Source organism: Puma concolor, chromosome A1 (genome assembly GCF_028749965.1).
Source record: "Puma concolor isolate L17-30 chromosome A1, mPumCon1.1.hap2, whole genome shotgun sequence".
Taxonomy (NCBI): domain Eukaryota; kingdom Metazoa; phylum Chordata; class Mammalia; order Carnivora; family Felidae; genus Puma; species Puma concolor.
Window position 1 is genome coordinate 107,746,144 of NC_141667.1, and position 24,467 is coordinate 107,770,610.

Sequence of the window (24,467 nt, forward strand, 5' to 3'; positions counted from 1 at the left end):
TCCCCTGCCCTCTCCACCATGTGAAGACATAGTGAGAAGGCACCATCTCTGAACCAGAAAGCAGATTCTCACCAGACACCAAATCTGCCAGCACCATGATCTTGGTCTTTTAGCCTCTGGAACTAAGAAATAAATTTCTGTTGCTTATAAGCCACCTAGTCTATGGTATTCTACTGTAGTAACCTGAACTAAGACATTTGGCAATACCATTCTAGGACTTGAGTTGACAACACAAACCACATTTATCACTCTGTAGTTTCTGCTACTGGATTTTATTCATAATGAATACTTCATTATGTCTTACTACATAGCCATATCCAGGCATTACTATTTGGAAAACATAAAAATGTATTTCTTTTATGTTCAGTGAGGACATTATATCAATTTAAAAAATTCTTTGTATGGAGAAAGGCTGTTAGGGAAAAAAAGTAAAATCCAAATAAAGTGCTGAGTATAGTTAGGAGTACTGTAGCAATATTGGCTTCTTGGTTGTGACAAATGTATTACTATAACATTAGATGTTAACAGTAGAGGAAATAAGGTGAGGGATACCTGGGCAATTTTTATACCATCTTTGCAAGTTTTCTGTAAATATGAAATTATTCTAACCAAAAATTTCTTATTAACAAGTTTACCTTTAGAGATGCACAGAGATTTCGAATTTGGAAAACTGTTCCTCCATTTCTGTTAACATCAGTTTTCTAAACTGTTAGGTTGAACTACTAACTTGATGTTTCCATATGTCAAATAACAGCTAAATACGAACAAGTTCATATGGTTTATCCTAGAATAGTGTGGGGCGAGTTTACCAAACTGTATTACACAGCTGAGAAAAACTGTACTTTTCATTTTCAGAAGTAAAGAGAAATGAGTTACAATCTACTGCACATACCCACATGCGCTTCTTCGCAAAGTCTCCCCATGGTTATAGTATATTACCTATGATTTTGATTTGAAGCTAGTAATGGAAGGTGTTTCAACATAATTTATTATTAAAAAGAAGAGTTGCATCTGAGACCATTGAAAACCACTAAACCACTGAACTAAACAAAGCATTAGTAAGTGGAAGAGACAGATTACAGCATAGTTTATCTGTGAAGCTTACACTAAATTCCTATGCAGAAGAAAAGAATGAAAGGAAAAAAACAGAGTATTTGTAACCCTTAATGATAAGTCTTCCTTCTTTTTCTTCTGCAGGGTGGTCTTCAGTGAGCTCTTTGATCAGTGAATTAAATTCCTAGTAAAAATCTGGTGTTAAAGAGGACACAATAAGAAAAATTTCATGTTTTTACAGAAGGCCTATGAAATTCTTGAGCATATTCAGCTTTTGAAAAAACATGTAAGGGGAGGAAACTAACAGCAGTAGAAAAAACAAAAAGCCAGAAAAGCAACTGATAGGTTTACTATAAAACACTCACTCACCTGTGCACAAATCTGATGCATGACATGACCAAATTCATGGAAGTAAGTCCGCACCTCATCATGCCTCAGGAGAGAGGGACGACCAGCTATTGGCTGCGAGAAGTTCACCACAAGGGCAGCCACTGACATCATGCGGCTCCCATCAGGGAGGAGGCAGCCGGGCTGGAGACCAAAGCAGGCTGCGTGGTTGTACTTTCCTTCCCTGGGAACCAGAAGCATTGTTGGTGAGATAGGAACGCTCTTCTCTAGCAACAACATTGCTGTGACCTCTCTCAGTCATTAAGTCTTATTTGATACCAGAGGACACTTTGGAACATGTAATCCACCCTTTAGAAAGTAGGTCAGCATTTTATTAAAATGGACAAACTAAAACTAAGCAAATAAAAACCCCACTATCACTTCACATGAGTTATATCGCCAAGGTTTCTTCTGTTGAAAAATCTTAATGTAAGAATTAAGAATATACACCACACCTACTGTAGAGCTCAGTGTTTATTTTAATGGGATCTTGCTTTTCTTCTTCAAAGATGGTGTCACTAAACACTAAACTGTGTTGAAGCAAGCTTGAGGTAAAAGATATAGTCTGATACACTAGGTAGTTTTTTCTTAAAGTTAGAATTGATAAAAACCAAATACCAGACAATAAGGTTTTTCCTTTTATTCAAGGAAGGAAGAATAAGTATTCACAATTAAATGAGCTCCTTTTATAAACTAGTCAGGACTTTTTGAAACAGAATACTTTTAGTTAGCTTAGGAAAAAGCATAAATTATACTATAAAGTGGTCTATTCTTGGACAATGGGGTATCAGTGATGGTCTCTCCAAAAGCTATGTGCAACTGGACTTTATTCTAGAAGTAGGCTTCCTTCTTCTTCTTTTTTTTTTTTTTTCCTCAGAAAACTAATGGTACTTTCAGGTTTGGGGTAGAACTTTTAATTTGATTTGTTTTGATTTATACATACTTTTTTTGTTTTATCTTTACTTGGTGACTACTCGTCTTCACCCCCCCCCCCACTGATGCCATTCAATTAAAAAAATAAAATAAAATAAAAACTAGCCTTTTCCAGCTTTCTATTATGAGGTATAAAGCTGAAAAGTGTGTTGTTCCTATATCTGTATAACAATATGCTGCACAATCTTCAAATCACAACTTTCCTTAAATTTATCAGAAATCGGAAGGCAATCAACTAACTCACAATCTAAGAAAGATGACTTTAAGGAGAGAGGAAGTGAGGAAGCAAGCATTTTTTCACCTGGGGCAAATACTGCAAACACCAGTGAGAAAAGTCTTTCAACAAATTGTTAGGGGCACCTGGGTGGCTCAGTCGGTTAAGTGGCTGACTCTTGGTTTCGGCTCAGGTTACATCTCTCGGTTTGTTTGTTCGAGCCCCACACTGGGCGCCGTGCTGACACCTCAGAGCCTGCTTAGGATTCTTTCTCTCTCCCTCTCTTTCTGCCCCTCCCCTGCTTGCTTGCTCTCTCTCAAAATAAACAAACAAACACAAATTTATAAAAAAAACCAAAACTGTTAAAGGCCATCGTGGGCCAGCAAAACAGGGAGACACTGGGAGATATATATATATATATATATATATATATATATATATATATATAAATATATAAGCAATATATATATAAATAATATAGCCATTTGCAGGGTCTTCTCCCTGGACACACACAAAAGGACGGTAGCAGGATGACAGCCCTGAGACAGCATCAGTCTTGATGTAGGCCTGGAGATAGGGAGCCTCTACCTTGATAAAGGAATGAAGCACTGCCTTCTGGGAGGAAAGGCAACAAACCCTGTTGTCCTATCAGCACTGGTGAAAACCCACTGCCACTGGGAAAGAGAAGAGAAACAAACCTCTACTTCTGAAGGAGGGACAGGGAGATAGTGTGGACCCAGATATATCACTGAGGGTGGGGCGGGACCACTGAACAGGCTGAATCATCCCTGAGCAGGGACATGAGAAGGGAAGGCGGAGAGAGGAGGGGAGAGAACCCATGAACATGTACACCAGAAACTGTACAACGAATGTCATAAAATTTTCAGCCAGCCAACCTTCTGGTTGTTCAATGGGCTAATCAGTGTTTCTGGAAGAATTTTGTGTGGTTAGTTGGAAATGCATAAAGAGATCCATAAATCTTATTATTAACGGAGGAAAAATAACTAAAGTAATCTGGAACATGTATATCCTGTTATATTTTATACCTCTTGGTACATTATGAAAGGCTAAAAATGTATCCTCCCCACACCCCCTCCAAAGTATTCCTAATTTGAGAGTAATGTCAGTGCTACTATGTTAGAGAGACAAGGGTTGAGGTATTTGGAGAATTTTTAAAGTGTAAGAATAGCTTAAAATCAGATTTTCTATCAATTTAAAACTCAGTGCCATTGAGGGGTTTTTAATCTTTCCTTTTAAAAAATAAACTTGACACATTTAATTTTAAGGGATTCTTTATTCTGAGGTTTTGCCTTTTCACATATTGTTTATAAAATGATGTGGATTTAAAAAAAAATGTCCTTTTCTTATCAGGCATCTTCTATCGGAACCATCATAATACTTTTGTTTTTCTTTTGAAAATCTCAGTATTCAATGAAAAAAATTGAAATGTGATTAAAAAAAAGTAACTGGTCTTTCTTAGACCTATTCCAAAAATCCTTTTTTGAGTCACAACACAAATTACCCTATCTTACTTTTATGGAGTGACAGAAAGGTGACAGGAAGTGAATATTAAGTAGGTCACTACTTTCACAAGAGATCAGCTTCTGATCCCCATACCAGTGCTGCTGGGAATGGCCAGATATTAGAGTATGAAAGAAATCAATGATATGCTGGCAGGGAGACAGCAGGATGGGGTGGCAAGAACTGCTAACTTTGACACTGGAAGTAGAATTTGGGGACAGTTACAGAAGACTCCAAGGTTGAAGGATCTCTCCTGAAAGAATTCTTGCTTAAAACTGTATGCTGACACTCTTCAATTAAAAATAGATCCATCTATATTTGACAAGGGCTTATTTTTAGACCATATCAAAAGTGAAATTAAGTCCATAAAACATTGGGATAAGACATCACTGTCCATCCACTTGTCTGAACGGCATAGTTATTCAGCCTCCCTCCCAGCAGCTACCCAAAGTCACCTAAAGTCTGTGGATTAAAAACTTGTTTATGCTGCTCAAGTAGGGGGATACTGTAATTTCCTTTGGCCTATTTAGTAAGATGAATTGGTAATTGGTTAACAGGCTGGCTTTGGTTTAGAAAAGAGCTTAGAGGGGCGCCTGGGTGGCTCAGTCAGTTAAACATCCGACTTTGGCTCAGGTCATGATCTCGTGGTTTGAGCCTCACGTTGGGCTCAGAGCCTGGAGCCTGCTACAGGTTCTGTGTCTCCCACTCTCTGCCCCTCCCCCACCTCTCAAAAATAAACATTAAAAAAAAAATGTTAAAAAAAAAAAAAAAGAAAGCAGCCTAGAGAGAATGTGATTCAAATCCTTTCATGTCTGATGAAACAGAGTCCATAGTTACCACATGTTTCAGAGATAGTATTTTGAATTCTTATCATTGGCTGAATACCTAGCCTGGGTGATATGCATATACAGCCTGATGCACAGAACAATCCTATAAAGGGATCACCAGCCCCATACTACAGAGGAAGAGATGGAGTCTCAAAGAGATTAAGTCACTTAAGCATCCCAACTCAATTTGAATGACTACAAAGACTGTGGTATTCTAGGGGCGCCTGGGTGGCGCAGTCGGTTAAGCGTCCGACTTCAACCAGGTCACGATCTCACGGTCCGTGAGTTCGAGCCCCGCGTCAGGCTCTGGGCTGATGGCTCGGAGCCTGGAGCCTGTTTCCGATTCTGTGTCTCCCTCTCTCTCTGCCCCTCGCCCGTTCATGCTCTGTCTCTCTCTGTCCCAAAAATAAATAAACGTTGAAAAAAAAAATTTAAAAAAATTCAAAGACTGTGGTATTCTTACTGTATTATGCTGCCTCTCAGCCAGACTCAGGGAAGTGGCCATAGACTGAAGAGTACTGGCAGACAGATTACCTGAATAACAAATATTTTGGGGGCCAATTTAAAATTAAGTAAGTGTAGTACACAAACCAGATGATGATGATAGCCATGATAACAGCTGCAAATTGCTGCAATTGCTATATGCTGGGTAGTCTTCCAATTAATGTTTTGCATGTGATTAATCATTTTATCCTTCCAACCCTACAAAGCAGGTAGAAGTAACATTCCTATTTTATCGGACCTATAATGTAGGTCAAGAAACTGAGGCACAGGAACATTAAGTAAGTTGCCTAGTAAGTGTCGGAGCCAGACTCTCTGGCTTCAGAGCCTGTATCTCTACTCGCATTATGGAGAACCACACAAGAGAACTCTGGAAGACAAGAGTCTTAATCTGGGTAGGAACTGAATCCCTAAGGTCCCTTCCTTCCAACAATGTGATCCTCAGTACCTTGGATAGAGGTCCAAGTAGAACTGTCCCAGTACTTCTCCTGTGGCTTTATCCTTCACAGTGTAAAGTGTAACACTTGTATTCCACACGTGAGCATCTGCCACTTGCTCAAATGAAAGCCCCAACAACTCCTGGTAGATGTTGAGTAAGCCTTCAGTGACCACTTCAATTGGGAAGTATTCCTTGAGTATCTCTTGATCTATGGAATACTTGAGTTCTTCCGTCTGAGTCATGTAGTAATGGAGATCCCAGGCGTTGATTTTCCCATCGTATTCAAAACCTCTCTCTTCACATTCCTTTTTCTTCAAATTCAAAATAAACTCTCGCTCTGCCTCACCCAAGGGTTTTAATTTCTGGCTTAAATCATCTGTGAGGGAAGTGAGAAAAGTCAGTGATTTACTGCTTCTGGTAGCAAGCACATTCATACATATACTGCTGTTTTAGCATGGTGCTTCCTGCTTTGAATACTTGATACAGATAATTGGGAGCAAGGAAGGGCGGAAGGAAAGAGGGAGGGAGGGATGGATAGCAGGCTCTGTTATGACAGCACGGCTGTTCTTTTCAGGGTAATTTATTTCATGGCTCCTTGCCCTCCCATTTTTTTTAGCACCAGCCAAACCAGGCCACAACTTCCTCACACCATCAACAAAGCTCAAGTTTATCTCAGAGAACTCTGACTCCAGAGTGTTATAATTCAGGAAACAAAACAATAGTGCGACCAGCTCATATACATGATTATTCTTCAATGAGATTAGACTCCTGAAAAAGCCAGGGAAAATAAATCAGATGTGACCTGGGATCACTATTAGTAAAAACTACTCAAAGCCTAAACAGCCATGGGTTTATCACTGATCCCTTCCTATGAAGAACGTCTAATTGGACACTTTTAGCAATTCCACTTTTTAGATGGATGCCACAATTTATACACTGTGGTTAATTCTATTTTAATTTCTCCCTAATTTATTTTAATTTAAAATTGGCATATTCCCATCTGAGTTACCCTCTTGCCGCCTGTATTCACACACGCTCTCACAGTTTTAGTCAGAACTGTATCGCTTTGTATACTCCCTAAGTTTCCTTCTTTCTCCTCACAGCATTCCTCATGCTGTTGGCTTCACTTTATACTCTGGGGCTCCCTTTCAAATTGCCATGTCCCCTACAGGACCAAACACACGTTTATCTTACATATGTGACAAAGAGTAAAGGATAAATACATAATAAGAACATACACAGTTAGCCAAATACAGTTCAACACTCAAAGACAAAGAAAAATGGAAATACAAAACAGATTTAAAAGAGACCCAACCTAGAAAGGCTGTAACATGGCTTGTACTCTTTGCAGTGTTCATTTCAAGGACAAAGTCAGCATGTGTGCTGTAGCCGAGGAGTTTGGCTACCTTGGCCCGCAGTGGCAGTAGCTGCTGCAGAATTAAGGTGTTTTCCTGGTAATAAACAACAAAAACAAAGATTAATAATTCACTGGATCCAAAGAACTAAAAGGAAGTTATTACATGTGTTTTGGGGTTGGTAAACTGTCAAATATTTTTAGACCATCTCAACCTTGTAATAAATTACTCCATTTCAGTGTTACAGACATTTTTAAAATTCATGATCCAGGGGTACCTCGATGGCTCAGTCAGTTAAAGGTCCAACTTCAGCTCAGGTCATTATCTCACAATTCATGGGTTTGAGCCCTGCATCGGACTTTGTGCTGACAGCTCAGAGCCTGGAGCCTGCTTTGGATTCTGTATCTCCCTCTTTTTTTCTGCCCCTCCCCTGCTTGTGCTCTCTCTCTCTCAAAAATAAATATTTAAAAAAAAATTCACGATCCAATTTTATTTCTGAAATAATTGACTTTTTAAGCCTCAGGGGACTCCTATGAGGTCTTAATAAAATTTTAGGTACTGTAAACTTAAGAGTTAAAATGTATTAGGGTGTAGGATGTAGGTTAAGTGTCTGACTTCGGCTCAGGTCATGATCTCATGATTTGTGAGTTTGAGCCCTGAATCAGGCTCTGTGCTGACAGCTCAGAGCCTAGAGCCTGCTTTGGATTCTGTGTCTCCCTCTCTCTCTGCCCCTCAGATGCTCGCACTCTGTCTCTCTCTCAAAAATAAATAAACATTAAAAAAAAAAGAGTTAAAATGTATTAAAATGTATTCTTAAGGACCACAGTGATTCCACATTTAATTTCATTGACAAGACTATAACAAATGTATATGTATATTAAGCTGTTTTTTTGGTGGTTAAATATATATATATATATTTATATATATATGTATATATGTATATATATATATGTATATATGTATATATATATGTATATATATATATGTAAATTTGTCACTTTAACTTCACGTATAGTATGGCTATTTAAAAAAATAGTATTAATGAGGATGTGAAGAATTTGGAAACTCTGTGTATTACTGATGTGAATGTAAAAAGTATAGCTGCTATGGAAAACAGTATTGCAATTCCTCAAAAAATTAAACACATAATTACCATATGATACAGCAATTTCACTTGGGGGTATACATCCCAAAGAGCGGAAGCAAGCACTCAAACAGATATTTGTACACCTGTGTTCACTACAGCATTATATGAATATCAGCCAAGTGGTGAAAGCATCCCAAATGTCCATCAGTGGATGAATGGAAAAAGAAAATGTGGGGCACCTGGGTGGCTTAGTCAGTTGAGTATCTGACTTTGGCTCAGGTCATGATCTCACAGTTTGTGAGTTCAAGCCCCACGTCAGGCTCTATGTTGACAGCTTGGAGCCTGGAGCCTCTTCAGATTCTGTGTGTCTCTCTCTGCCCCTCCCCCACTTGCACTCTGTTTCTCTCTGTCTGTCTCAAAAATAAACATAAAAAAAAAAAGACGAAGAAGAAAGGGGCATCTGGGTGGCTCAGTCGGTTAAGCATCTGACTTCAGCTCGGGTCATGACCTTGCCATTCGTGAGTTCAAGCCCCGCGTTGGGCTCTGTGCTGATAGCTCGAGCCTGGAGCCCACTTTGCATTCTGTGTCTCCCTCTCTCTCTACCCATCCCCAGCTTGCGCTCTGTCTTTCTCTCAAAGATAAATAAACATTAAAAAAAAGAAATTAAAAAAAAAAGAAAATGTGGTATATACGTATAATGGAATATTATTCCATCTTAAAAAGGAAAAGAAATTTTGACACACGCTAAAATATGGATAAACCTTGAAGACATTATGCTAAGTAAAATAAGGCAGTCACAAAAGGATAAATATTCTGATTCCACTTACATGAGGTTCCTAGAGGAGTCAAATTCATAGAGCCAAAAAGTAGAACAGCGGATGCCACGGGGAGGGGGCAGGAGGATTCGGAGTTAGTGTTTAATGGGTACAGAGTCTTAGATGAGAAAGATGAGCAAGTCTGAAGACCCATGGTGGTGACTGTTGCAGAACAATGTGAATGGACTTAATGCCGTAGAACTCTCTACACTTACAAATGCTTCAGGGATTTGTCTCAAATTATAACAAACATTTTTTTTTTCTTTCTGTATGTATTAAGAATACAAATAATGATATTGCTTTATTTATTTTAACAACAAAAGGAAGAGTAATCCCATGGAGAAAGCAAATAAATGTTGGGGCTAAAGAAAAATTACCCCCAATGATTACATCAGCAAATTTATTTACAGACATGTTTCTAAAGAAGATCACACGCTGGGGTTAGTCTACCTGGGTTCATAATTAGGCTCCACCATTTGAGCCTTTGAGAAGTCCTTTAACCTTTCCAAGCTTAATTATTTCGTTTGTAAGATGTGGATAATAAAAGTAGCTAAGGCACAGTGTGATAATGAAGATTCAAGTAAGAATATAGGTCAAGTGTACAGAAAAGTACCTGGTACAAGAGCAAATACTACATATAGTCAGTTCAGCATCTGACTCTTGATTTTGGCTCAGATCATGATCCCAGGGTTATGAAATCAAGCCCTGCATTGGGCTCTGTGCTGAGCATGGAGCCATGCTTAAGATTCTCTTTCTCTCTCTCCCCCTCTCCCCTGTTCATACACGCTCTGAAGTAACAAAACAAAACAAAAAAAAAACTTCAAGTATGGAAACATGGATAAGAGAAACACGTGATATAATTCTCCAAGTTCTAAAATTAACTAGTTTGAGGAAGGGGGCAGGAGGGAAAAATATAATTAACTAGTTTGAGTTTTTCTTCCATCTTTTTCAGTTTTCCCAGACCTCTCTGGACTGCCAATTTTCTCCAAATACTCACCCTCCCCCATTCTTTCTTATAGTAATAGAATTTCCTGAGGTTTTGCCGGACACATGGTACCTTGACTGCCTTCCCTACCCTTCCTTAAAACTAGTTGTGGCCACGTGATATACAATGGGACAAGGGACTGTCAATGAGGTGATGAGTGAAATTCCTGGCTCATCTCTTCATAGAGGCTTATCTCACCAGCTGTTAAATGCAGATGATGATGACCTTAAAAGCCACAATAGTGAGGACTGCAGAACTATCCCTTCCAGGGCAGATCACTCATCTATGTAGTTAGTTGCAAGGCAAATAAACCTTTCTTTAAAAATTGTGTAAAACAGGGGCACTTGGATGGCTCAGTTGGTTGAATGTCCAATTTTGACTTGGGTCATGGTCTGGTAGTTTGGGAGTCTGAACCCTGCGACAAGCTCACTGCTGTCGGCGTGGAGCCTTGGAGCCTGCTTTGAATCCTCTGTCCCCCTCTCTCTGCCCCTCCCCACTCATGCTCTTTCTCTCAAAAAACAAATAAACTTAAAAAATATTGTGGTAAAACATATATAACGTAAAATATGCCATTTTAACTATTTAAAAATTATTTAAGACCTTTATTAACAGGCGCTTGCCAACTGTTGACTTTTTGAAAAAATCACTTTTTGAAAAAATCAAGTTGTAAACTTTCATTACACATTAAAAATGAGGTTCTTAAAAATCTCAACTTGACCAGATAGGAAAACAGTTTAAAAACCTTTAAAGACATATTGAGGGGCGCCTGGGTGGCGCAGTCGGTTAAGCGTCCGACTTCAGCCAGGTCACGATCTCGCGGTCCGTGAGTTCGAGCCCCGCGTCAGGCTCTGGGCTGATGGCTCAGAGCCTGGAGCCTGTTTCCGATTCTGTGTCTCCCTCTCTCTCTGCCCCTCCCCCGTTCATGCTCTGTCTCTCTCTGTCCCAAAAATAAATAAACGTTTAAAAAAAAAAAAAAAAAAAAAAAAGACATATTGAGAAAAATCAGGCTTAAATTTAAAAAAAATATTGGTCATTACCAAAAAGAGATGTCTTTAGGTAAAAATAATAAAAACCCCATGTTGCATAGATAATGCAGATTAGAAGTTTTAGTTATCTGTTTAATGGACAAAAGGCAAGCACTTCAGGTCTTCAGCTCCAATCTTTTGTCCATTTCTTTTTTTTTTTTTTTTTTTATGTTTTAATTTTTACATTTGCGAGACAGAGAACAAGCAGGGCATGGGCAGGGAGAGAGAGACAGAATCTGAAGCAGACTGCAGGCTCGGAGCTGTCAGCACAGCGCCCAATGCGGGACTCAAACTCATGAACTGAGATCATGACCTGAGCCAAATACATAACCGACTGAGCTACCCAGGTACTCCTTGTTCATTTCTTATTGTTGGAATTTCATATTCACTTCTTGTGGAAGGATGAAACCATATGATGGTAGAGAAGGTAAGCCGGCATTTACTCAGCCAGCAGACTACTTCTCAGCCTGTAGATTTGGCTGCTTTGGTCTCCGTGCCATCTTGTGGTTTAGGGTTTTCTGGTTGTCTGTATGGGTCGCTGAAGTTGTATCGGCAGTGACCCTGAGGTGGCTGCTGACATTGGGTCTCATCTTGATTTTCCTTACTGTCTTCACTGCCATCCTCTCTAGGCTGTCTCTGGTGAGGAGGACCCCTGTGGAGTCGTGGTCTGCCTTGCTCTCCTTCACTCTGCTTGCCAGTGCCCTCCAGCACTTCTCCCTGCACGGGAGGGTTGGAAGACTGGTTGCCACCCCTGGCAGGTAGGAACCATGGCCTGCAGGAGGGCAGGCGTGGTAGGGTCTGGCCTTTGCGAGCACCGTTCCAGCCCTTCTCTCCCAGCCCCCACCTCACTATTCTGGTACTTCTGTGGGTAACTGTGGGGAGGAGCCCCATGACAGAGAATCAGTAACAGTTACCATCAGCTGTGCATTTACTGCCTAGCGCTGGGGCTCCATGAGGGCCTGTCACATTTGCTGCCTCCATACCCTTTCCTTCTCCAACACCAAACTCCAGTCTCTCCCTCTCCTACAATGTGCAGGTATCTCCCTGGGTTATTCTTTTTTTTTTTTAATGTTTATTTATTTATTTTGAGAGAGGGAGAGAGAGAGAGAGAAAGCACACATGAATGGGGCAGAGGGACAAAGAGAGAGGGACAGAGAATCTCAAGCAGGCTCCATGCTCAACATGGAACCCAATGTGGGGCTCGATCCCACAACCATGAAATCATGACCTGAGCTGAAATCAAGAGTCAGATGCTTAACCCACTGAGCCACTCAGGTGCGCCCACACTGGGTTATTCTTTATGGCAGTCTGGAGCAGAAACGCATCTTCCTTGGTCTCATTCCTGTTGATGAAACCACAATTGTTTCTTACATGCTGAACCACTTGACAGTTCCGAAAATCTTCATTGTGATGACCTGTCTCTGCTGACCATGGAGGTGAGGGGGCCTAGGGTCTGCAGAGCAGAGGGTGGGTGAGGGCTGGGTCCCCCTCTCCCTGCTTGTGGTGGCTGTGATGGTGACTGGGCTGGCTGAGGTAGCTGCATCTCCTCGGGGTGTCATGCGAACTGGCCAGTGGGGGCTGGGCTGCTCAGGGCTCTCTGCTCTCACTCCCGCTGGAACTCCCATTTTAAACATTTTTCAGTGTACAATTCAGTAGCACAAATTGTATTTATGCTATTGTGCAACCACTACTACTATCTGTTTCCAAAACTTTTCCAACACTCCAAACGGAAACTTGGTAACCATTAAACAGCAACTCTCCAGTGTCCCCAACCTCTGCCAACCACTAATCCTTTCTCAAGAGAAATAACTTTTATCTCATTTGAGTCACTATGCTTTTGGCTGGCTTTTGTTAGCTGCTTAACCTGTAACCTTATACCCACAGAGGCTGATATTAGGAATAGGGTATTGCTATAAGAAAAATGAAAAATGTACGGGAATGGAAGGTAAGGACAAAGACAGTGCAAGCTGGGAGGGTGACAATCCTTATACCCCATGGTAACATTTGTTAAAGTTATTTCATAGCATTACTTGGAAGGCAGGGCAATTACCTACAGAGTCTTAGCTCTAGGGGAACTGTTGGGGGAAAACTAACAATGTTGGTGCACGTTTGTTGTTATCTGTGGCTTTTAGAAAGACTACATAAGAGAGATGAACTCAAGTTCTCAAGTGAGAAGCGATCAGTTTGCAAAGATGGAAGGAAAAGACTTCTCCCAGCAGAGATTCTGTCTATGGCCTACAATCTGGGCCTTCAGACGGCTGGAAAAGCTGACTGCTCTGTACTCCTAACATTGGGAGAAAAGACTGTCACTCAGAGTTACTGAATTGTAGAGATGCATTTGAGAATGTTGCCTTCCTCCTCAAGCCTACTGTTTCAGAAGGCCCCAAAACAGACTCCATTAAATTGAAAAAAAGCAGGATGGATAGGATATAGGAGCCAATATAAAAAGATCTGGTAGGTTTAAGAAATGTTGACCAAAACATTATTTGGGTGTAAACGTTTTAACATGGATCTGACTAGAAGCAAACAGACAATAAACCTACTAAGTTTTTGAGGGAATTGTATTACCAAAGGCATCATGAGCTTGGCCTACAAAAGCTTGAGGTTATTTGATCCCTAAAGCAATCCTCAGGTGTCAAACCAGCATCAGCAGGCATCTTTATTAGTAGCTGCCCAGGATATGGTCATGGAAGGTAACAGGAAAGAAAGAATTTCTGGCAGGTAAAACCAGGCGTCATGGAGTACAATTGCTAAAACAAACTCCTATTGGAAAAAAAACCCAAATAACTTTAATGAGCTATCCAAGGAACTTCACCAGAGCTTTTTGAAAACTGGTATGGGCCTATGTTTCTCATGCTTTCCTTTTCCAAATAGGAGCTTTTAGTGTGGTTATTCTGTTCCTATTCTATCAGTGGGTGTGCATGGTGGGGATGAATGGACCAGACAACTTGCCCTCTCTTTCACAGGCTGCTAGATAATGAGAAGCTACAAGTGGGGAGGACTCCAGACATCCAGGGGTTTGAGCTCAAGGCAGTAACTGGTTAGAATCTGACATATGGTGAATAGGTTCTATATGTGGGGGAAAAAAGGAGTTATCTGCAGAGCTAGAGAGGCAGACTGTGGTGGAGCTGGCTAGTTGACTCTAAGAATGCATTTCTATTTCTTCCTTTTTTGGTAATAGAATTCCCTGAGCTAAGCCAAAGACTGCCAACTAAAGTCTATACTTCCCAGGTTCTCCTGCAGCTAGATATGGCTACATGATGGAATCTTGAGTCAATGGGATGTGAATGGAGTTGATGTATGTCATTTCCAGGTCTTCTTAAAAGTGCTGTCTTTATTTTCCTTCTTCCCAAGAAGCTGGGAAATGGTGACAGCTGGAATGGCCTTGGAAGTCACTTGGTGAAGACAGGTGCTCCACGAGCCCTTGACTAGCAACTTAGTGAAAGAATACAACTTTTAGTTTATTTAACCCATTCTATTTTTATTAGAATAGCATAGGATATGGCCACACTGAGGCTGCTAATGAGCAAGGGAAAAGCTAAAAGCTTTCAGGAATTAGAAGGCATAATACTCACACAAATAAGTGTACTGGTCTCTGAGCTAACTCTGACACTGGTAAACAAAGCAAACCTCTTTCTTAAAATCTCCCATAAAGACAAAAGACAAACATTTAGAGTACCTCTTTGCACCTTGTATTAAAAGCCATTTCCATCTTCCTTCTGGTTTCAGGGATGCAACATTTCTTCATGACAGGAAAATAGTGTGGATATTTTAAAGTAATTTTATACTTGTCATCATCTGTCTTTTCTAAACTGTCAATGAAATCATCAGGAAGAGCACCTGCAAAAAATCATTTTCTCATACATCAATTTTTTCCACTCATTATTGGTTGATTTAGCATTGGCATGGTGCCTTTAAGAATCTCTAGGAATTCTGTAGAGTAATTGAAGTTCAAGTAAAATAATGACAATCCTTATAATATCATTTGGATGTTACCGGATTGGGGGTGGTAGTTAGAAGACAGGTGGCTTAGGAGGTGGTAATTGAAAACATGAATAGGCTTCAGTGCACTGGTGCAGATGGTGTTTTGATGGAGAACAGGCAAAATTAAGCCAAGAAAGATCCAGAACAGATTAAGAAGACAGTAGGTTAAGTGACAATGTAGGGGACATTATAAGGCAAAAAAATGTCAAGGCACTGAAGGCTGTTAAATACCAGTGTAATTTACCAAGAAATATTATGAAATCTCCTTTGGACTGTCTCTAAAAACAGTATACACTCTTATTAGCATAAAATCTATGTATGCATGGTTTGGTTGTCTTTTCTGTGGAAGGCATGATGGGCTCTGTAGAAGGCACTGGTTCATTTTTTAAAAAATTCTTTCAACTCTGATTTGACAAATTATGAGGTAACATTATTTGCCTAAATTATATTATTTAATCCAGAAAAAAAAAAAAAAAAAGCACAGGATTTTACCAAGTTCGGCCTTAGAAAATACAAGGAAGGTATCGTCCTCATTGAGATTTTTGTTGAAGTCAATACATAGCTCACTCATTCTTTTCTTCATTGCTTTGATTTCCTGAACAGAGGATACAAATACAGAATATGAACAATAAAATGAAACTTTGATTTTTATTGTCATTGGTCAAGTAAGTTTCACTTTTATATGAAGACTGGCTTCTATACCCAACTATCAGGAAGTACTTTTTTTAAAGGCATACTTGAGGAGTGCTTGGGTGGTCAGTCGGTTGAGCGTCTGACTCTTGATTTCAGCTCAGGTTTTAATCTCAAGGTTTGTGAGTTCGAGCCCTACATCAGACTCCGTGCTGACAGTGCAAAGTCTGCTTAGGATCCTCTCTCTCCCTCTCCCTCTGTCCCTCCCCTGCTTGTGTTCTCTCTCTCTCTCAAAATAAATAAATAAATGTTAAAAAAAAAATAAAGATATGCTTGATACAACAGTTCCCTTGCAGTCTTCTCTGCTATGTCCATGAGTATCTGTATGCAACATGTACAAAAAGGCAATTCCAGTGATGCAGTAGAAATTAGCTGTAAACTTGTAAGAGCTAAATAAATTTAGGAGGGATAGTCAAAGTGCACTCTGGCACATGGTATATACACAAAATAAATAGTTGCTGGGTGAATGGATCAATCTAGTAGCCTATTAATAATTAACATATTTCTAATCTTTTCCAATTCAAAGTTTTAATGTAGAAATCAGTATTTGGTGCTGAAGTAAACCAAGAGATAAGAAGTGCAAATTAATTCTATAGTTGCTTTGGAAAAAAGGCTATATCTTAGTGTTACAGAGCTTTGTAAACTGAGGTGATTTATGGGACCTAACATATGTATAAAAACTATTAAGTGGGAAATCAAAGGAAGAAAAAAAAGGAAACCACAAGAAAAAAACATGAGACATTTTTATTAACCTGTCCCATCTTCTAAAAATGCTAGATAATGAAATTTACATAAACCATAATGGTTCTCAAAGCATGGGCCTGACCAGAAGCCTCAATATCACCTGGGAATTTATTAGAAATGCATATTCTTTTTTTTTTTTTTTTTCTTGAGAGACAGAAGAGAGAGAGAGGGGCAGAGGAAGATGAAGAGAGAATCTTAAATGGGCTCCATGCCCAGTGTAGAGCCTGAAGCAGGGCTCGATCGCACATCTATGAGATCATGACCTGAGCTGAAATCAAAAGTTGGATGCTCAACCAAGTGAGCCATCCAGGTGCCCCAGAAATGCATATTCTTGAGATTCACACCAAACCAATGAAAACACAAACTCTCAGACATGAAGCCCTGTACTCAGAGCTTTAAAAGTTTTCCAGGTAATTCTGTTGCATGCTAAATTTGAGTCGGCTGACTTAACACATACTGCGCAATATTGTTTTTGGACACTCTGGTTGTCACCCCAAACTCCCTTCCCCTCTCCCTCATTCTACAGTAGCCATGTAGACTGGGTGGGACCTGATCCTATCTGAAGTTCCAGGGGTGTGACTCTGTGCCAGTTAGGATATCAATTGGGATGGGACTGGTTCAGGTAAGCCAGGCCTGGCATTATCCTCACTAAAAGGGGATTTGGGATTTGGCATATGATCCAATCTGGGCCACCACTAAGACATGAGGGGAGGTTTGATGGAGACTTCTCTATGTCCTTCTGGATGGTGGAACTTCCCAGTTATACAAGCAAATAAATCTCCTGTTGTTTAAACTGTGTCAACAGGGTTTTGTGAGCTGTAAGTAAACACATTTTAACTAATACAGTGTTCATGCCCCAAATAGATTTGATGAGTGACCAGGAAGACAAAAGGTCAGATAAGTGAGATCAGTCACATTGCTCCTATAACGAGGTAAAGACACAAGGTGTTCAAAGGGCATCTGGGCATCTGGGTGACAGAAAGGTCCCCGTATGTCAGTGGTACCTTCAGTTGTATCTACTATGCTGAACATCACTTGGTTATTTCCTGTTCTACTGGAACAGGAGAATAGAAGAATGACCTGGAAACAAATCATGGGTTTGTTTTTCCTGTCCAAGAAGAATGAGTTAATTCTACAGCTGAGTTTACTAAACTGGAAGGTGTGATCAGCATTAGACAAGAGACAATGTGAGAAGCACTTTTCAGTAGCTAATCTCTCTGGCTTTAAAAGGTATATGCAGTTGGCCCTTGAACAACAGAGATTTGAACTATCTGGGTCCACATATATACAGATTTTTTTCAGTAAATAAATTTCAGTCCTGTCAGTGTTTTTTCTTTTGCTTACAATTTTCTCAGTAACATCTTCTTTTTTCTGGCCTTCTTTAAGAATACAGTATATAAAACACAAAACATACAAAATACAAGTTAATTGACTACATTATGGATAAAGTTCCTGGTCAATAGGAGACTTTAGTAGTTAAATTTCTGGGGAGTCAGAAGTTATATGTGTATTTCTGACTGTGCAGGGGGTCACCACCCTGACCCTCAGGCTGTTCAAGGGTTAAATGTATTAATCATAGGGTATTTCGTTCTAAAATGCTTGTATTAAAACTCTCCATCATATGAACATAGGGGAAGGGAAGGAAAAATAAGATAAAAACAGAAAGGGAGGCAAACCATAAGAGACTTAATTATAGAGCACAAACTGAGGGTGGCTGAGGGGAAGTGGGTGGCAGGAGGGGCCAGATGGATGATGGGCCATTAAGGAGTGCACTTGTGATGAGCACTGGATGTTATCTGGAAGTGATGAATCAGTGAATTCTATTCCTGAAACTAATACTACACTACATGTAACTAACTTGAATTTAAATAAAATCTTGACAGAAAAAGAATAAAACTCTCCATCATAAAAATTTTATTACCAGAGTGTGCTATCTCTGTATGACCAAGGGAGTGAGGATGCAAATCAACTATTAAGATCTGGAATTAGCTTTAAGAAAATGTAAAATACAGTAGGGAAAATAAACCCAGCACACGTGAAACAAAGGTAAAATATACAGGATTAAAAAAAATCATGAGTTGTTTGTCAGTCACCATGAGGTTTACAGGAGTTATAGACTTTTTTTTCTTTCTTTTTTTTTTTTTTTAGGGGTTGCACAATTTAAAAACACTGACTACCAAATACACTGTAAACGGATTTAATATTATGTGTTATTTTCCATATTACAAATGTGTTACTTGTTTTTTTTATTGTTGTTGCTATTGTTGTATTTTGTTTATTTATTCTTTTTCTTTCCAATAAGAAAAATAAACAGGGTGCCTGGGTGGCTCAGTTGGTAGAGCATGCCTCTTTTGATCTCAGGGTCATGAGTCCAAGCCCCACGATGGGTATGGAGTCTACTTAAAATAAAACATTTTTAAAAATTAAAAAAAAAAAAAAAAGAAACAAACTCACATTTTGTACTTGTTCTGGAAGATGGAGCCCATTCCTTTTTCCCATTTTAACTGACTTTTCCAAATATCTTCTGGCTTCAGGTTTTATCTTACCCAGATCACAGGTTTCCTGAAATGAAAGAGCATGACAGCCATTTCTGTACAACAGTGCATGGGTATATTATCAACTATGAGACCAAAGCAAATTTATTTATTCATCATCTCTGTTGGGCTATGAAACACATAGGTGATTACGAGGTAGGCTCTTTTGAAGACCTAATTTCTTTTATGCTTAAGTGAGCTTTGCTCATTTAAAAGAGATAAATTAAATAAATAAAAAGCTAACCAGAATTGCTTTGCCTTGCATTAGAATCAAGAGCGTCTGTACTACTTGAACGTGTGATAATAGAAACATTTGCATAATCTCATTCTGAGCATTCTCTATGACCATGGTCTTTTTCATAAAACATATTCCTTATCGCGAATCATCTGGATTTAATTTTCTATCATTTGGCTAACCTGGCTCCACTTGAGAGGCAGGAATAGAAATAATGGGCAAATTCTACACAAATGGAGAGTGGGACTCTTTTGCCAACATACCAAACAAGGACAGCTGGATAAAACCCCAGCCAAAGACTTCCGGCACTTCAAAAATGCCTTACTGTCGTTTGGCAAGAGAGATCAAGAGACGACAGCAAGCAGCATATGAACAAGTGTCTGGGGAAAATGAGTCAACACTGCACAAAAAGGAAGAAAGCTGGACAGAACATTTGAACCCTTATGCAGCAACACAAACAACATCACTCAAAAGAATGGAGGGCCTTGGAGGAGAATGGAAAATTCCCCCAGCAATAGCAAGGTAATAAAAACACCAGATGTTTCTTCAAAACAGGTGGCATAATATGCATGGCACATCTGGATGGCTGGTCAGTTCATGGTCCTTCGGAGGAAATGGACTGCAGACAGAGTCAGCAGGTGTAATGGACTCAGTGTGGGTGACAGCCAATGAGAGACTTCTGTCTCTAGAGCCTTAGAGATCTACCATTGGGTGCACTCTCTCTCCATGAAGACCTGGGCTGCCCACCCCTGAACTTTATATTTTCCCAACTAAGTATATCTTTGAAAGAACAGTGCTCAGCTTTAGTGTCTGCATTTTAGACTGTTGGTGCAAGCCTTTGCTGCAATAATTCTGTAATTTTTTACATTTTGTTGCAGCAGGCAAATAGCTGTATTTTGACTGAGGGCACTACTTAATATAACAATCTGTATCTCACTTTGCCTGCCAATAAAAAATTTTATGTCCTGGTACTAAAAAGCACTTGTTGTGCATACATTACTCATAGTTTCCTCTGCATTTATTCTCTGTGGAGGCAGAGAACAGTAAGTCTCCTTTTTCTATAATAATCTCCTTTCATATCCATGGCGAACTTCTGAGCATGCTGGCATGACTGGAGTTGGAACCCTCTCTAGTTGGTGTTGGCAAACACTGGGGTCCCCACAGCAGGTGCCTGCAATGGCAAGAAACCCAGAATGACCAGGGGGACTTAAGTGGGCTGTGGGCTGGCTCCCTCAGGGATGGCTAGCAGTTCAAATCACAGAGTTCATGTGGATGTGATTAACCTGGATTTATCAAGGCTGGTTTTAACAGTACCAGAAAGTATGTCCTGAGGTGTGGGGCATGGCAATAGGAGTTTCTAGAAAGTACAACACTGGATGTTGTAAGGTTGGGGAGCATCTAGGCAGGAGCTATATATGTAGCAGGGGCAGAAAAAAACTGCAGTGAAAAGGGCCTGTCAAGAGTTGGGTTAAGTTGTGAAGGACCCAAATGAGCAGGCTGAGATTGGGAGCAGAGGGCTTTCCCATCAGGGAAGTGGGCCAAGGCAGAAGCCAGGCACACTGCTGCACAGCAGTGTACCACGTACTTGGTTCCTGGGTTTACCTGGTCACACTGGCCCTGACCTGAGAACAGAGGCTCTTCACATATCTCAGCAGCTGACACGAGCAGAATTCTCACTCTGTGCTAAGCTCCATCAGGAGGGGCTCCCCAACTAGGAGTGCCTGGACTTGCTGTATCTGGGAGCACCAGGGCTGCTACTTCAGACAGCCCAGAAGCGTACTCAGCACAGTAAACTCAAAACTCATGGTCTAGATTAGGTAAAAACTATTGACTCCCCCAAAAAGGTAAGACAAGCATAAACAGGTAGAAGGATGTTCTATGAAAAATCTGCCTTGAATTAGGTCTAATTAAAATATGACTAATCATCTGTACTGAAATAGTTGACTGGGCACAAAAATGACACTTAACAAAATTCTGACTCAAATGTAACCAGGCACCATCTGCCAGTCAGACTCTGAGGTCTCGGCAATCTCTGGAGGGCTCTAGTAGGAGTTAAGCACTTCTAAAATGTGCTTCTGAAGCACATTCCTGTCCCAGAGCTGATCATAAGAATATTCTCCCTTACAATCTCCAGGCAAGGTCAGAATTACTGCCCAAGTACTTACTACACTGTTCTGCTGGCCTTGCACCATCCTTGCTGAACAAGAATTGAATCCACTTGAATCCAACAAGGTCTCAGGCTTCTTTGGGTGAAGTTTCTCCTCTTCAGGGTTAGGGCAAGGCCTAAAGTGCTCTGAAGTAACTTTCAAATTTATATAATCTGACAGCAGAGGCACTTAATTCATTTAATCTCTGTGGTGACAAGATTTAGTTTCCCCCTAACCTCTTCCTGTAACAAAGAGCTTTTATATAGAAGCGTGAAAGCACCCATGCACACGTGCACACACACACGTACACATATGCTTGTATATTCATTTTACAGACAAGAAAACTGAAGAGAAGTTCCTGAGATCATTCAGCTATTTATTAGTAAAAATGGATAGAAGTAAATTTGTCAAATTCTTAATTTGGTACTTTCCCCAATATACCACATACCACTATATTACAAAATCTTAATTTATTATCATTCTTCAAAATTTCATTATAAATAAGTGAAAATTTTCTTAATATCTCCCAAATCCTCCCCACCTTCTATCCCATGACTTTGTCCTTTTCTTCACAAGACCTTCACATTTTCAGTTTGTAAAATATATAGAGGCACCTGGATGGCTTAGTTCCTTGAGCATCCTACTTTTGATTTCGGCTCAGTTTATGATCTTATGGTTTATGAGATCAAGCCCCTCATTGGACTCTGTTGACAGCATGGAGAATGCTTCGGATTCTCTTTGTCTCTCCCTCTCTCTCTCTCTCTCTTTCAAAATAAATAAACTTAAAAAATATGTAAATAAAAATTTTTTTCAGTGGGACATTCTATATTGTGTACACAAAGTAGGAATTATAACCGTGTTAAAAGAATCCTGAAAACAGGGGTGGCTGGGTGGCTCAGTCAGTTCAGCATCTGACTCTTGGTTTTGGCTCAAGTCATGTTCCCATGACCCTGTGGGTTCTAACCCCACATTGAGCTCTGTGCTCACAGTGCGGAGCCTGTTTGGGATTCTCTCTCTCACCCTCTCTTTCTGCCCCACCCCCACTTGTGCTGTCTCTTTCTCTCTCAAAATAAATAAAACTTACAAAAACAAGAATCCCAGGGCACCTGGGTGGCCCAGTGGGTTGACCGTCTGACTTCAGCTCAGGTCCTGATTTCCCTGTTCCTGAGTTCAAGCCCCGTGTCGGGCTCTGTGCTGACAGCTCAGAGCCTGGACCCTGTCTCAGATTCTGTGTCTCCCTCTCTCTCTGCTCCTCCCCCACTTGTGCTCTGTCTCTCTCTCCATCTCTAAAATAAATAAACATTAAAAAAAAAGAATCCTGAAAATTAAGATAGTATATTCTTTTGAATATCATTTAGAAAAACTGATATGCTAAAGCAAAGAGAAGATAACAGAATACAGATTCTATTGCAAAAGCTAAGACAGAGGCATAACTTACTTAAATATGTTATATATGAAGTTTTGTTCTCCTTTTTCCTGTTCATTTATTTAAACATAACTTATTGTCAAATTGGTTTCCATACAACACCCAGTGCTCATCCCAACAGGTGCCCTCCTCAATGCCCATCACTCACTTTCCCCTCTCCCCCATCCCCCATCAACTCCCAGTTTGTTCTCCGTATCCAGTGTCTCTTATAGTTTGCCTCCCTCCCTCTCTGTAACTTTTTTTTCCCCCTTCCCCTCCCCCATAGTCTTGTTAAGTTTTTTTTTTTTTAATATGAAACTTATTGTCAAACTGGTTTCCATACAACACCCAGTGCTCATCCCAACAGGTGCCCTCCTCAATACCCATCACCCACCCTCCCCTCCCTCCCACCCCCCATCAACCCTCAGTTTGTTCTCAGTTTTTAAGAGTCTCTTATGCTTTGGCTCTCTCCCACTCTAACCTCTTTTTTTTTTCCTTCCCCTCTCCCATGGGTTTCTGTTAAGTTTCTCAGGATCCACGTAAGAGTGAAACCATATGGTATCTGTCTTTCTCTGTATGGCTTATTTCACTTAGCATCACACTCTCCAGTTCCATCCACGTTGTTACAAAGGGCCATATTTCATTCTTTCTCATTGCCACGTAGTACTCCATTGTGTATAGAAACCACAATTTCTTTATCCATTCATCAGTTGATGGACATTTAGGCTCTTTCCATAATTTGGCTATTGTTGAGAGTGCTGCTATAAACATTAGGGTACAAGTGCCCCTACGCATCAGCACTCCTGTATCCCTTGGGTAAATTCCTAGCAATGCTATTGCTGGGTCATAGGGTAGGTGTATTTTTAATTTTTTGAGGAAACTCCACACTGTTTTCTAGAGCAGCTGCACCAGTTTGCATTCCCACCAACAGTGCAAGAGGGTTCCCGTTTCTCCACATCCTCGCCAGGATCTATAGTCTCCTGATTTGTTCATTTTAGCCACTCTGACTGGCATGAGGTGGTATCTCAGTGTGGTTTTGATTTGTATTTCCCTGATGAGGAGCGATGTTGAGCATCTTTTCGTGTGCCTGTTGGCCATCTGGATGTCTTTTTTTTTTTTTTTTAATTTTTTTTTTAATGTTTATTTATTTTTAAAGACAGAGAGAGACAGAGCATGAACGGGGGAGGGTCAGAGAGAGGGAGACACAGAATCTGAAACTGGCTCCAGGCTCTGAGCTGTCAGCACAGACAGCCCCGACGCGGGGCTCGAACTCACGGACCATGAGATCATGACCTGAGCCGAAGTCGGCCGCTTAACCGACTAAGCCACCCAGGCGCCCCTGGATGTCTTCTTTAGAGAAGTGTCTATTCATGTTTGCTGCCCATTTTTTTCACTGGATTATTTGTTTTTCGGGTGTGGAGTTTGGTGAGCTCTTTATAGATTTTGGATACTAGCCCTTTGTCCGATATGTCATTTGCAAATATCTTTTCCCATTCCATCAGTTGCCTTTTAGTTTTGTTGATTGTTTCCTTTGCTGTGCAGAAGCTTTTTATCTTCATGAGGTCCCAATAGTTCATTTTTGCTTT

General features: G+C 40.2%; 1 protein-coding gene across 1 annotated transcript in view; it reads right to left on the bottom strand.

The window, feature by feature from the left end:
* The window catches only part of NLN (neurolysin), a 102,893-nt gene that overhangs the window by 23,236 nt on the left and 55,190 nt on the right, over positions 1-24,467 (bottom strand). Inside the window, exons 4-9 of the mRNA XM_086699872.1 lie at positions 19,015-19,122; positions 15,619-15,721; positions 14,822-14,982; positions 7,191-7,326; positions 5,885-6,251; positions 1,423-1,624 (exon numbers count right to left, since the gene is read on the bottom strand). Coding sequence (XP_086555998.1) covers positions 1,423-1,624; positions 5,885-6,251; positions 7,191-7,326; positions 14,822-14,982; positions 15,619-15,721; positions 19,015-19,122 — 1,077 coding nt within the window. The remainder of the gene's footprint in view (positions 1-1,422; positions 1,625-5,884; positions 6,252-7,190; positions 7,327-14,821; positions 14,983-15,618; positions 15,722-19,014; positions 19,123-24,467) is intronic.